General features: G+C 34.4%; 1 protein-coding gene across 7 annotated transcripts in view; it reads left to right on the top strand.

Moving 5' to 3' along the window:
* The window catches only part of FMR1 (fragile X messenger ribonucleoprotein 1), a 35,100-nt gene extending 20,397 nt beyond the window's left edge, over positions 1-14,703 (top strand). The window contains exons 10-16 of one of the 7 annotated variants that reach the window (XM_079124342.1): positions 2,815-2,924; positions 3,795-3,929; positions 6,719-6,805; positions 9,364-9,559; positions 11,168-11,275; positions 11,743-11,825; positions 13,994-14,703. In XM_079124342.1, coding sequence (XP_078980468.1) covers positions 2,815-2,924; positions 3,795-3,929; positions 6,719-6,805; positions 9,364-9,559; positions 11,168-11,275; positions 11,743-11,825; positions 13,994-14,104 — 830 coding nt within the window. In that variant the 3' untranslated portion in view covers positions 14,105-14,703. Of the gene's footprint in view, positions 1-2,814; positions 2,925-3,794; positions 3,930-6,718; positions 6,806-9,363; positions 9,560-11,092; positions 11,276-11,742; positions 11,826-13,942 lie in introns of all 7 variants that reach the window. The other 6 variants (XM_079124340.1, XM_079124341.1, XM_079124338.1 and 3 more) reach the window with 6 other exon arrangements.
* Positions 14,704-15,033: the final 330 nt, after the last annotated feature.

Genomic DNA, 15,033 nt, shown 5'->3' with positions numbered 1-15,033 from the left:
GTAAGATTGCAACCTATTGCCTGTGCGTTTACTCTTTTAAACTTGAAATCATGACTGATGTTAAAAAGTGATGCAAATTTTTGGGAAAGTTAAAAGAAGAAAAGAAGAATTTATGCATTCTGTGTATATAGTTTCAGAACCATATAGCTGCTTTTTGTCAGCATAGAATCATTAACATCTTATAGTGTCATTAAAAAACACTAGTAATGGTATTTTTCTCCCACAGAAAATCAGCTTGAAGATAAAGTACAAATACTAGTGAAATAATGCAGAATTAATAGCTCAGTTGTATACTACAGACAACTAAAGAACATGACTGTGTAATATTATTGAGGTAACTCAAATACCAGTTGTGTAGAAAATGTATGTATAGTACAGGTTGAAGTGATTATTTCAGGATGGTGGGATTATAAATGATATTTATTTTCTTCTTTATAGCTTGTCAAACAAGTACATACAATTTTAAATAAGAAATATTATTGTAAATTTAGGAATTCATTTGAAAATATAGCCAGGAGGGTTTTTTAAAAATTATCAAATTGGTGGATGCATATGTGTCTCATGAAACATCGTTTTAGAGATGGCATGATGGTAGGGGAAGGTGCTTGGGCATGGGGATTGGATCTAGATTTTAGTCATTAGCCTCCTTGAGTCTTCTCACCTATCAAACAAATGTGATAGAAGTATCCACCTTACAGAATTGTTTATATGTGTAAATATAAAGTACCTAGTACAATTCTGGGCATAGTTGTGAACTCAGTTCATTTTCCTTTACCTTATTCAAAACAGTCCCATTTCAGTAGAGCAGAATTGTAGTCAATTGTCTGTTGGATTTAAAAATAATTGTGTAATATTGAATTAAATAATTTATTATTAGATAATAAAAGTAGCTCTTACCTATAGTCATAACTGGAAAGAAGAGGATCTCTGAAAGGACATTTTACCAGAAAGCCTTCTGAAGTAAATCATTGTGTTTTTGTTGTGTTGTGTTTCTATTTAGTAAAGTGAGAGTATTCTGTTTTTGAGAGGTCTACTACAAAATTGGGAATGTTGGGGACTTTCAGAAAGCATTTTTATATAAGATTTGGCAAGGCAAATCTCTAGGGAGATGTCATAATCAGTATTACAGAGTTTTGTTAGAGTATCACAGTATGATTTATGATGTTTTTCCGAAACTCTTTGGTGTGTATAATGATTTCCTTTTCTTAAAATTTGCTTGTTCTTCACTTGCTTTGACGATGAATTTGTTTAATTATTCAGCTAACTATATTTAACTCCTACAACACTTAGGATAGTCAAGATAGTATCTTAATAGAAACATGCTAAAATATCATTTTTTTGCTAACTCATTTAGACTTTTATTAAAACCAGCATTCATGAAAATAAAAGTATTATAAATAAAAAGAGCTGTGGGCTGAGTGTAATGGCACAACCTGTTATACCAGTGATTCCAAAGGCTAAGGCAGGAGGATTGCAAATTCAAGGCCAGCTTCGACAAGTTAACAAGACCCTGTCTGAAAATTTAAAAATATAAAAAGGACTGGGGATATAGTGGTAGAGCATTCCTGGATTCAAATCCTAGTACCTAAACAAAATTAACTATGGGAAAATCCGTCTAGGTAGCTTCACAGTCCCCACTCTTCTCCTTTTCATATGAATAAGAACAGAAGTAATTGTCAAAAGATCCTAGATCAGGTGTCCTAATTTAATGGCATCTGTTCTGTTTCCTGACCACTGACTAGACATAAGAAATCATGGGGGTGTGAGATAGCTACACACAAGAGTGTCAAAGCTGTGCTCTAATACAAGAGCCACAGGATTCTTCTGTGAGGAGGTCTTTACTGGGTTCTTACCTAGAATTGGCTCAAAACAAATTTTGGCTTACTTCTTTTCCCCTCAATTCTGCCTCAGAGGAGGCAGTGGGGTAAGCACATGATGGATATCCTGGCTGAGCCCTTGAAATAAGATACAGCTCACATATAGATTTCTAGAAGTAGTCATTATTATATTTGTAATGTCTTGCTTTATACTAATGTGTGATGATGGCTCTGAAAGCAGTCATGTCCCAGTGATGTATATGGCTGAAGTTTATAAAGTAAGGGAAAAAATCAAGTGCCTACTTATTACTATTACTTGGACTCTTTGGTTTTTAGCAAAGAGTATTTACACTGGTTTTAAACTTTGCCTTTTCATTGTGATTTTCATTGTGTTTTCTTAATCTTTTATTCTATGATTTTTGACTACTACATAGGAATAATATTTTGTCAGCAGTTTGGTGTGAGAGGTTGTATTCCTTTTAGATCTACGTATACCTGCATAAGCCATTTTTAAACTTAGAGGATGTTGTACAAATGTGCCATACACGACTCTAAAAATATCATGCAGAAAGAAGATTTAAATCACATATAAATAAGAATTGAAATTGTGAATTGAGCATATATATTGACTATTATCCTCTTCCTTAATTCCTTTGTAGAACTTTGGCACCACACTACCAGCAAGTTTAAATTGTACCTACCCTCTTATGCAAAGTAATAGACTATATTTGAACTTTCTTAGAAATTCGAAATGACCCAATCAATTCACAAGTCTTAATCAACTGTAGTACCTGACCAAAGGAGTTTAAGTATGATGATACAATTGAGGAGAAAACTAATTTAACTGTCATGGCAGGGGTCTCTGTTTTGAATCTTATAATTTGTGTGTGTGTGTGTGTGTACATAAATGTGTAAGATGATTTACAGGAGTGTGTGTTCACAGGGACTAAGGTATGTGTTTTTAAAACCAAACATGAATTATTCATTTCATTTTTAGGTAAAGTAATAGGAAAAAATGGAAAACTGATTCAGGAGATTGTGGACAAGTCAGGAGTTGTGAGGGTGAGAATTGAGGCTGAAAATGAGAAAAATGTCCCACCGGAAGAGGTATGTAATACTTCATGTTTCTGGTTTGTCTAATAAAAGTAAGAGACTTGTATTTTTTATTTAACATAGTAACTTAGACCCCTCTGTAACATATGTATAATGCGACGATAGATATTTTAGTGATCCAGCATGCCTGATATAGCTAATAGTATAGTTATAAATGATGACTTCTATCGTTCTCTAATGCTGTGACTTCAGATTTGTCACTTTAACCTATGTAAATCTCATGTCCTGATCTTTGAAATGGTTGGTCACAAATTTTCTAATATGAAACATACATCAGTGTGTTTGGCATTAATGACAGCTTAATAAGATAACGTGTGAAAATGCTTTGTAAAGCACTTTCAAATGTTAATGTTGTTGACCAAAACAAAAGTGGGATGCTGGTTGGATTTTCAGGCTTTCCACCTTTGACTTTTTTAGTTTTTCAGGATTATGTGATAGCTGTGTTTATTCTGTGCACTTTATGGTTTTTCTGGACATAGTATCAATTCTTCAGTATTCTCATCTTTAAATTTTATAACCTTCACTTTTATATTTCTGCATATATGCTTTTCGGTAGCAACCTTTGAAGTGTTTGTATGGGATGAGGGAAATGAGTTTGTGCCCTTCTGTGCAATAGTACTCTTTAAGAAACTGTCACTTCAAAATGTCATTTTTCCCTTATCTTCTACCCACTTTTTGTAAAAGGTTCTTTTAGTTAAATCTTTTGGGGTTTTTTTACTGCATGAACTTTGTATTTTGTACTATGATATACCAAAATCATTTATAAGTCACATTCTTAAAAAATTATCATTTATACAATCATGGAGTTAACAAAGTCTACAAAATGGTTCTTTATATCTTTTGTGTTTTGTGTTTGTTTTCAAGGAAATTATGCCACCAAATTCCCTACCTTCCAATAATTCAAGGGTTGGACCTAATCCCTCTGAAGAAAAAAAACATTTAGATATAAAGGAAAACAGCACCCATTTTACTCAACCAAACAGTACAAAAGTCCAGAGGGTAAGAATTATTTTTTCAATTCAAAAAACACTGCAAGTAATTTCTTTGATTTAAATGTCATTATTGGTGTTTTGTGTTTTTTCTCTGCTTAGGCTTGTGGACTACTCATTTTCTATTTTTTTAGATCTGCTAGTAAGCTGATGAGATACTACAAAGCAAAGTAATACATACTTTTCTGTTTATTCAGAGCAACAAATCTTAACACCATAAATGTAGCAGGGTTGCATTTTTCTTTTGAGGCTGGACTTCATTTTTTCCATGCTATATCTCCTTAAAGTGCGCAGATGTTGAAGCTCAAAATGTGCTATAGTTTATAATATCACTTGTAGTCCTTATACTTTAGTTGTTAGTGGTTTGATCAGTTGTAGCAGGGAAACCTGAACTCAAGGTTTGGCAAATAGGAAGACATTCCTTGAAAAATACATTTTAGGTTTATAGTGTAATATTTATTCCCCTTGCTAAAAAAGACTACAAATAATCATCTTGGTTGGGGGCTGGTGGAGGATTGTTCATGGGAATGTGGATTCATTTTCCTGCAGACAGAGCTCAGGGCCTTCATGCCAGTTATAAGGCCTTTCCCAGTTACTTATCCAGTGTTATCTGTCACCATTCTTTTCCCTTGCACTCTAGGGAAGCTTGAGTCACACTGAAATACTTGGAATTCTCTGAACATTATCATACTCTTTTGCTTCTAGGTGTATGCAGTAGAAAACTTTTTATGGGCTTATGCTGCCTGGAACACTCGTTCTCCATTTGCCACCTCATTTTGACCTTACTCATTGCTTTCCTTGTGTTCATGCTTCAGGTTCCTCATCCCTCACTGCATCAAGAACCTTTCCCTTTGTGCTTCATTCTGTTCATCCAGAGCATATCACTTATATGTTTACTTGTTGATCTCCTCAACCCACTGTAAGATCCTGAGGAGAGCGTCCCCTACCTGGCCTAGGAGAGCTGTTTTTGGAAAAGATGTTACAACTGAGAAGAGATTAAAATTCCAAGTGTCATTTTTACATAGAACTGTAACTGCAAGTGGGTTGGATATTCTCTGTTGGGCAGCCTAGTTCTCATACTAGAAAAGGGGATCACATTTTCCTGGTATCTCTATTGAAGGCCCCCATTCTACTTTACTTTTTCTTTTAATTTACTTAGGTCCTCTGGAAAGGTGCTTAAATTAGAGTGGCCTTTGGTTAGTTGAACAATTTGAACATGGTGTAAGAGAAAAATATTTTCAAGTGATTTTCATCAAGGTCAATCTGACCAAATCTGTAACAGAATTTTAAAGCTTGTTTTGTTGATTGGGAAGGGTATAGTACTCTCTTGCATGGGATTTTAGAAAACACAGTTAACAGCTGTCTGACAAAGTTAGCTAGCAAAAAAACACAGTAATCAAAATGATGTTTTTGAGAAAAGAGTTCTGATTTATAGGACCTGATCATTGCATACTTCACATATTACATGATGCAAAAACAAATCAATATGAAATACAGGGGTTTTCATTGGCACCTTTTTAGGTGGTCAGTGCTACCCAGGAGGCAGCACTGCCTACTAGATGAACGTCAGTCTGAAAGCAGTGTTTTGTAATTGTTCAGTTTTGTTCTCCATCAAGAGCCACGCTCATGTACAGGGAAAAAAAAAACCTGTGCCAGCCTATTCATACCTTTAAGATGCTGTCTACTGAATACATGCAGGTAAAATCATCCCAACATTAGTCACACCTATCAAATGAATGTTCTTTATGAAAGACCAATACTTTGCACAAGGGACAACCTCTTGACTTCTCACACCTTTTAACTTTGCCTAGGAGTTCTATCCACATCAAAACTACCATAATACTTTCCCTTTAATCATTTCTAGAGATCAGTAACCATATATATTCAATAGCAAAATATTGAAATATTCTCAATTTTGAATGTATGTTATAATTGCCTGCTCTTTGCAAATCTTCCCTAGGCTTTCCTATTGCTTGTGATGAGAGTTTATTTTGTCATTCATAGTGATGAGTCAGATGAATAAAGTATGCAAAAATTATAACTTTCACTAATAATTTAAGGAAGGCATTAAAAGGAATTGTGAATTTTCACCCATCCAGTCAACCTAGAAAGGAAAGCAAAGGGAGAATAAAGTGGAACATTCTTTCAACTATGCTACAACTAAGGAACTGCTAATGATTTTATTTAATAAATATCAAAGTGGTATCTATAGAGAGAAAATCAAATTTTCTCTATAATTCAGCCTTCTAAAATTTTCAGAACATGTTATCAAAATGTACTACGATCTTACTGTTATGGTCATGTGTGTACCTAGATATTTTTTGGTCTCACAGCTTAATTTGTCAGTGCATTTTTCAATATCCTAATTCTTTTTCTTCCTTTTTTGCTTGTACTGTTTATTCCTTAGCAAAATTTAGTTTTATTTTTTAGTTGAATCCCTGGTATCTAGTTTTGTATTGTTTTCTTAAAGAACCTGATTTAATAAAATTTGTAGTAAATGAATTAGAACATTTCAAAGAATTCATTTTGTTTATGCTGTTCATGTTAAAGTTTGCATAAGTTTGAATTATATATATGATTTTGCCAACATTTAATAGTTGCTATATTGATCTGTTCTTACTCAAAGTAGATGTGTAAAATATATCAACTACTTTTGGTTTCATATATTGATTTGTATTTTCAACAAATATTTCTGTACTTGTTGTTCACCAGACTCTGCTAGTAATTTAGTATTCCTTATATTTTTTCGGAGCATTCATCACGAATTTTATACATTCATTGCTGCAATTTCTTTTTCAGGGCATGGTACCATTTGTTTTTGTGGGAACAAAGGATAGCATAGCTAATGCAACTGTTCTTTTGGATTATCACTTGAACTACTTAAAGGTGAGGACAGGAAAAAATTGTATTTTTCTGGAAAGTACTGTTAATTTGTATTAAACCTCAACTCTATATACATTGTTAATATGCTGTGAGAACAAGAAAAAATTAACTTTCAATCCTTTTGCACTAAAATATAAAAACTTATAGTAAATCTTTCAGCAGTTTGCATTCATTCTAGCCTGAGCATAACAATGTATGGCCTTGTAAGAGATAATAGAGAAAATACTTAATTTGTTTAACTTGAATATATTCCTTCTAAAAATACAACTTACTTTTTAAATTGTAAATTTAAGAACTAATATCCCATTCTCAATAAATTCCTGTATTCTGTTTATTCTTCTCTTAAGCCCTTACACTAAATTTAGGTAATCTTATACCTAGCAATTTAATCCAATTGATCCTTTCTAGCTTTTGTGGACTTTTTCCCAGGCTAAATTTTGTGTCTATAACACTCTCCTTTGTTGTCCCTTTTATGTCATTTATCAAGGAAATTCCAGCATTTCATGAACTACTGTGTTTACATGTTTGCTCTTCATATTTTCTCTATATTCTGTTTTTAAAAATATGAACTATTTGTGTTTCTTGTAATTGCTCATTTTAGTTAGTGTTTGTATAGTTCTGCCTCTAGATTACAAGTTGGGAGGTAGGAACCAAGAAGCTACAAGGTATAGTGGAAAATCACTGAATTGACAATGTAGCTATTGGCTTCTAGTTTCTCTTTAGCTAAGAAGTAGCTATATGACTTTAGGCAAGTTACTTCCCTAAACTAAATGCTTTTTGAAATTCCATTTGGTCAAAATATCCTACAATTTAATGAAATGGGTTCTTACCTGTCTCATTTTTATAATTTCTTCTTTGTATCTTTGTCAAAATCATAACACAGCTAATACTAACTAGTCTTTAAAAAGTAATCCAACTTTTCTTTTTTTGGCACGGTCCTAGTAAGATTTATTTTGCTGACTTAAATAAAAAGTGAACAATTATATGTAAATAAGAGTAAAAGGAAGAAAAAGTGCAGGAGCTGGGCATTTTGTTCATTCTTAATGATGACCAGTTAATAATTTAAAATGGGAAGGTTTCATCCAGCAAGGTTTGCATGGGTAGGATATCTTTTTTGATTTGCTTTATGTTGTTGTTCTTGTTCTTGTTATTAACTGTGTTTTGTGTGTGATCTGTTGTATGTGTTTTTTTTTTTTTCCATAGCTTAAATAATTATGAAGACCTGGACAGTTAGGGTTGGATTGTATCAAATCCCTTGTCCTTTTGACTAATGTTCTCTCTCAAATCTTTTGATTTATTCTTCACAATTGCATATTTTGTTGGTTATCCAGCAGCTGTCCTGTTGCCATTCTATCACCAGATCTTCCCTTGATTGGGCCTGGCATCTCTCACCAAAAGGTGATTGTTTTGCCCCAGTGGTATAACCCTGGAATACCATTCTGTTTTGCAAGATCTATATATCCATTCCATGAGCTATTATTGCACCTTTGGAGGCAGCCACTCACTCAGCTGCATTCTCTCCTTTACTCTTGTGTGGTTTAGAGCACAAGTGAAACTCACCTTAGATCCTTAACTGACCTTTCTTTTCCAGATACTACTCCATATCCTAGGAACTTAGCTTTTCAGGGGCTTCTCCAATGACTTTTTATATAGACAGTCTCTAACAATGACTTCTACTTGACTGAGACACCCAGTACTTACTTTAGTTACGGTTCTGATTCCCTGTGACCAGTAAATGAGATAATTCATGGGTATATCAGAAGGGCAAGGGTTTTAAACTAGGTTTTATCTGGATTTGACAGACCATAGCTTATTGGAAGCACTGTTTTTAAGGGTCTATCAGTAGACCCTGGCTATATGTTTTGATCACTGAATTTTACTGTTTGTTGTATTTATTGTAATAGGGTTGTAGTCTTTAAGGGGTTTTCAAGGCATAATGCAGGACTGAACTGTTTTGTTCAGCTACTAAATTATTCTTCCCCTTTCATATAAGGAATATCAGCATTTCATGGAAAATAATCGTTCCTAACAATATTATCACATCCAAAAATAGTATATGTTCTTTTAAAGCAAAAGATGTCCCAAACTTAGTGCTTTGTAAATTGAGGTCTTAACTGGCAGATCTATTTTAATTAAGATAATTTACAGTGTGTGAATTTTGAGATTAGCTGGCTATACTTAAAAATGTCATTTATCTGTATTCATATATTTTAATATTGTTTTATTCAATATCCTATCATCAAGAAGTCCCAAAAATAGCATATCTGTGCCTTAGCAATAATTGGATACTCGTGCCAAATCAAACAAACAAGTTTATTCAGTATTAGTTTTAATGCTGAGTATTTTTATTATATTTCTAATTCTGGACACCAATAACCTGTTATCTATAGTAATTTACTTTTTTAAGGAGACCAATTTCCTGCTAATTTTGTGTAACAGTGTTTTCTGTAAATTTAGAACTGAAATATTTCCAGTATACTTTTTATCTGATAAAAAGGAGAAAGATATTATTAAGAAAAATGTCAAATTATTTTTACTGTTATCTTGTATATTTTAAATAGGAAGTAGACCAGTTGCGTTTGGAGAGATTACAAATTGATGAGCAGTTGCGACAGATTGGAGCTAGTTCTAGACCACCACCAAATCGTACAGATAAGGAAAAAGGCTATGTGACTGAGGATGGTCAAGGAATGGGTCGAGGTAGTAGACCTTACAGAAATAGGGGGCACGGCAGACGCGGTCCTGGATATACTTCAGGTACAAACTAAGCATTTTACTCAGTAACTTTATCTGTTCCTAGACCTAATAGCTGCTAATCTCTAATATTCATTAGAACCCCATTATAACAACTTCTCACTACGTGGTTTCCAATTCACAGTGGGTCAAATTGTGTTTCAGGAGACATAGAATAAAACCTAATAATGACACACACAGTTCAACAGGGCAGTTGTGAGTTCTGTCCATGTTCTGATTGGGGATAAATCCACTTAAGCCCTTGTGTGTTGATGACTTAAGACCTCTCCTGATTTTATTACTGTATAGCCAAAACTTTTTTCATTTGTGTACTGTGGCTCATTTTTTGTCAGGCATGTGCTGGTCATACTTGCTGGATGGACTGTGTAAATCAGGGGTCTGCATCCTGTGACTCATAAGGTGATTTTGAGTGGCATGGCCAATGTCAGCCCTAGGCACAGTCAAGAAGTAGGCGAAGTTTCTCTTTGCCTTCCCAGCTCTTCTGTCCGTGCTTCTATCTTCTCTCCCAGTACCTTTCAGTGAACCCAGTCCCTACCTACCAGTGCCTACTGTCTTTCTTGCTCAACTGTGTATCTACTATGTTACTTGCTAATGATGGTGTAAGGTATAATCCATCTCACAAATATTTGCATTTCAAAAAGGAACTCTTTAAGATGGAAAAAGCCTTCAAGATCCACAGGAATGAAGCTATAATGGTGAAGCTATAATTGGTCATTAGCTCCAACAGAGGAAGAGAGAGAGAGAGAGAGGTAGTAGAGTTGATATTCTGGAGTCGGGGAGAGATACCTACTCCTAAGGCCCACCTTGAACCTAACCCCTAACCCCTCTCCCAACACTCCATTCTTTTTACCAATGAATTTCACTTCACCATGGAGCTCTTTTCCCACACTCCCATCCTCTCCATTATTAACCCCTCAAGCATATCGAGGTTTTCAAAGTATTACTTTATTAATGATCAGTCATTTAAGTGGGAGGGAAGGTTGTGGGCCAAGCATCAGACAAACATATCCCCCTTTATTGGGGATAATCCCTGACCCCCCCCCCCCAAGAGACCCTTCCCTGAGACAGATGCCATGGTGGCCTTCATTGCTGCCCTTTCAGAAATGACCAAAATGTGTACATTCTCCTCTGTCCCCAGGCCAAATCTTATAACAAGCTCTCTTTATAGATTTTTTGTTCATTAAGGTATTGCACTGAACTGTTGTAGACAACTTTTTCTCCAGAGAGCAGATGTTTAAAGGAGAACAGCTGTTTACAGATATGGCATACTCAGGTTTGAACTTAGATAGCTAATAAAATGCCTTTCTTAAAAATTGAGAACCCAAACTGTTTATAACCAAAATTACCTCAAATGTTTCAAAGCCCAAACATTTCAAATTTTCAATTCTTTGTTTTACAAAATGGAAGGTGATGATACTCTGGTGGGCTTCTAAATTGGGAAGAGTATTGGATTACCCCTGAAACGTCTCTGGAAGCTTCTGTTAACCTTTTTTTTTTTAAGTCGGACAATGGTATATAACTTTTAACTCTCGATAGGAACTAATTCTGAAGCATCAAATGCTTCTGAAACAGAATCTGACCACAGAGACGAACTCAGTGATTGGTCATTAGCTCCAACAGAGGAAGAGAGGGAGAGCTTTCTGCGCAGAGGAGATGGACGGCGGCGTGGAGGGGGAGGAAGAGGACAGGGAGGAAGAGGACGAGGCGGAGGCTTCAAAGGTAAAGAGGTTTTCAATATTGAGAAATAATGGTGAACTGTAACAACCATCTGAAGTTTCATGAAACACCTTGATTATGCAATGAAATATTGTCAAAATCCTGTCTCGTTTTTTGTGTTGATCATAGGAAACGATTAGCCTTTCCTTTGTATATTAACAGAATATTAGTCCTAGTTTATGTAGGACATATGAACAAACACTGATAACTAGTTAACTACTTACCTTCATTAAGTACTCTGAAGAAAAAGCATCTGATTGTTAACTGAGACTGACCTGTTTATGTTGTGTATAATACCTTCTGTTTCTTGGTAACAGACTAGATAATTAACCATTATGTAACTGGAATCACTAGGCTATCAATTACATTTTAGTTTCTATGATTGGTCTATATAGAGGATGTGGTATTAGAACTTCCAGTAAGCACTTTAGAATCAGTAACTATTGAACCATTTGAAAAACCTCCTATAGGAAACGACGATCACTCCCGAACAGATAATCGCCCACGTAATCCAAGAGAGGCAAAAGGAAGAACAGCTGATGGATCCCTTCAGGTAAAACTTACGTGGCTCTTTCCATAAATTATTTGAATATAGTAGTTTCAGTTTTGAGTTTTGAATTTTACTTTCTTTTTAAATGTGTTCAAAGATTTCAAATTTGGGGGCATGTGAAGTATTTTCCGTTCAATATTAGAATTGTGGGCAGTCTTAATCCTTTGTGACAAGTATACAAGTAAGAGGATTTCTCTAGAGAAGATGGAGTCTCAGCATTTAGAAAGACTTGAGCAGCCACGTTATGATTTTAATATCACATTGAGGAGCACCCCGAAACCCCCAAGAAAAGGAACATTCTGAAATATACTAAGAGACAATAAGTGAGTACTGTAGGCTCCTTCTCCCCTGAATTTCAAGACTAAGGTATTCTCCTCAAGTGGAAAGTTTTGGGGAAGCTGACTCTACTCACAACTAATAGTTATGATAGATAAGGCTTATAATGTTCAGTTTGCCTTCATGCAGAATTAATCATTTATTCAAAGACGGTCTATTCTAAGGATCTCTTCTTAAAGGGTCATTGTCAGTGGTAAACCCAGTTGTTAAATAATTTTTAAATTACCCCCAAGCACATCGGGCATTTTTGCTAAATGTCTCCTTTGTGTTTTGTCTCATCCAGTCTTACAGCCCAGAGAGATAATTCATTTTATTATTCTGTTTTATACATGAGGAAACTGAAGCCACAGTCCTTTGCTCATATTCACATAGCTAGCATGTTGTGGAGTGATATTCCAACCCTGGTGGCAGATTTTCTAAAATAGTTCCCTCTGACTATTAATATCAATAATCAGAGTTCCCTCTGACTATTGATTCATTTAGAATCAACACCCATTATTAGTGAGAGATAAATGTTTAGACAAGAACTTTATGGTAAAATATTCCTTAGAGTTCATAGCAGCTCTAAGTAAATTTGGCATTTTCCTAAGGAATAGCATAGAAAAGGCCTTGGATCTAGATAAAAGTTTGGCAAAATATTATTATAATGTACTTTTCAAAGACATCAGGTTATTTCTCTACTAGTTTTGTACTTCCTCACTTAAACTGACAAGTTTTATGAACTTGGCAATATAAAAATATTGGTTAAAAGTATGTGTATTTATAATTTTAATGGAATACCAAATAAAAAGGTTGTTTTATGTGTAAGTATGCAAATTAATACAAAGCACCCATGACAACCAAACATTTAAAACACAGGCCTAAAATTTTAACACACTTTGAAATAATCTATTTGGGACAAGTTTTTAGCTTATATACTTGAAGCACATAACTATTTGTAGTTGTTTTAGGTCTATTGGTCTATCTTCTGTATAGCATCTGGACTTCTGTTAGCAGTGTTCAGAATTAGCACTTAAAATATTTTGTAACTCTTAGAATGTTATTCTAAAATTATGTTAATCCTTATACTGTTCTAGGATGCTAGTCCTCCCACAAATTATCATCTTCAGATTTCCCTCTACCCTTCAGTTCTTCACAGTTCAAGTTGTAGGATCATCTGAATTGCCTTACTGAAGTACTTGCTACTAGAAAGCAATAGTCATAGTTTTCTACCGTAAGTCAACAGGAGCTTTCAGTGTAGAGAAACTTAATCATACCTATGGTAGATATAAAGGTATGAACTAAAGGCTATTTGATAAATGTATTAGCTGAGTTTTTATCCCGGTAAAGACAGAATAAGGAGATATTGTTTTGTCTGTCTCCTGGGTTCCACAATCTTTGGAGAATAACTTATTCTTTTTTAACTCTAACATTAGCATAGCATGAAGTATGTTTTACACATGCATACACACATACTCATGTTGTGCTATATACTCTAAATATAAATATAGCATTGTATCTTCTGGTGTTCAGTAATAGTAATTCATTTTAATTATATGTTTCTAGTTTTTCTCTAACTTTGGATGCAATGAGATAACCAAAATGCTCCAGTTAAAGAAGAGTGTTTTAAAATCATAAACTAAATAAAGAGCCTGCCTTACCTTAATTTTTTGCAGTTCTTCTGTTCTCATCTGCATTTCCCTTTTGAACATGTGGAATTACACTTCAGACTTATTTTTCTTGTCAGGCCATTTACAGACTACAATAGGATATGGTCTATATATAACAACTATAACTTGTTTTAGATCAGAGTTGACTGCAATAATGAAAGGAGTGTCCACACTAAAACATTACAGAATACCTCCAGTGAAGGTAATCGGCTGCGCACGGGTAAAGATCGTAACCAGAAGAAGGAAAAGCCAGACAGCGTGGATGGTCAACAACCACTCGTGAATGGAGTACCCTAAACTGCATAATTCCGAAGTTATATTTCCTATACCATTTCCGTAATTCTTATTCCATATTAGAAAACTTTGTTAGGCCAAAGACAAATAGTAGGCAAGATGGCACAGGGCATGAAATGAACACAAATTCTGCTAAGAATTTTATTTTTTTGGTATTGGCCATAAGCAACAATTTTTCAGATTTGCACAAAAAGATCTTAAAATTTGAAACCTTGTTATTAAGTAAACTTAGCACTTCAGGGCAGGATTTTAGTTTTATTTTTTAAAGTACTAAGCAATGATAATCTTTATTTATTTGGACCATTTTCCTGCATTGGGTGGTAACTCACCAGTACATTTCAGTCTTTCTAAATAAATAGCATTTATGGTAATCATACTGGACTTCTGTTTTCAATCTCATTTAGGAGTCTCTATGAAATGCTATATCATTTCATGTCCTGTGTCAGTTTATGTTCTGGTCCACTTTTCCAGTATTTTAGTGGACTGTGAAATATGTGTGATGTGACATTTGTCATTTTCATTAGCAAAAAAAAAAAAAAAGTTGTATGATCTGTGCCTTTTTTATATCTTGGCAGGTAGGAATATTATATTTGGATGCAGAGTTCAGGGAAGATAAGTTGGAAACACTAAATGTTAAAGATGTAGCAAACCCTGTCAAACATTAGTACTTTATAGAAGAATGCATGCTTTCCATATTTTTTTCCTTACATAAACATCAGGTTAGGCAGTATAAAGAATAGGACTTGTTTTTGTTTTTGTTTTGTTGCACTGAAGTTTGACAAATAGTGTTATTGAAAGGGATGTGTAATTTTTTTGTATAGACAGGAGAAGAAATAACTATCTTTTCATTTGAGAGAGGCTAAAATGTTTTCAGCTAGGAGCAAATCTTCCTGGTCGAAAGTTAGTAGGATATGCCTGCTCTTTGGCCTGAT

The sequence above is a fragment of the Sciurus vulgaris genome (assembly GCF_902686455.1).
Source record: "Sciurus vulgaris genome assembly, chromosome: X".
In the NCBI taxonomy this organism is placed as follows: Eukaryota; Metazoa; Chordata; class Mammalia; order Rodentia; family Sciuridae; genus Sciurus; species Sciurus vulgaris.
Note: the sequence above shows the minus strand (reverse complement) of the source record. Positions and strands in the feature narration are given on the sequence as shown.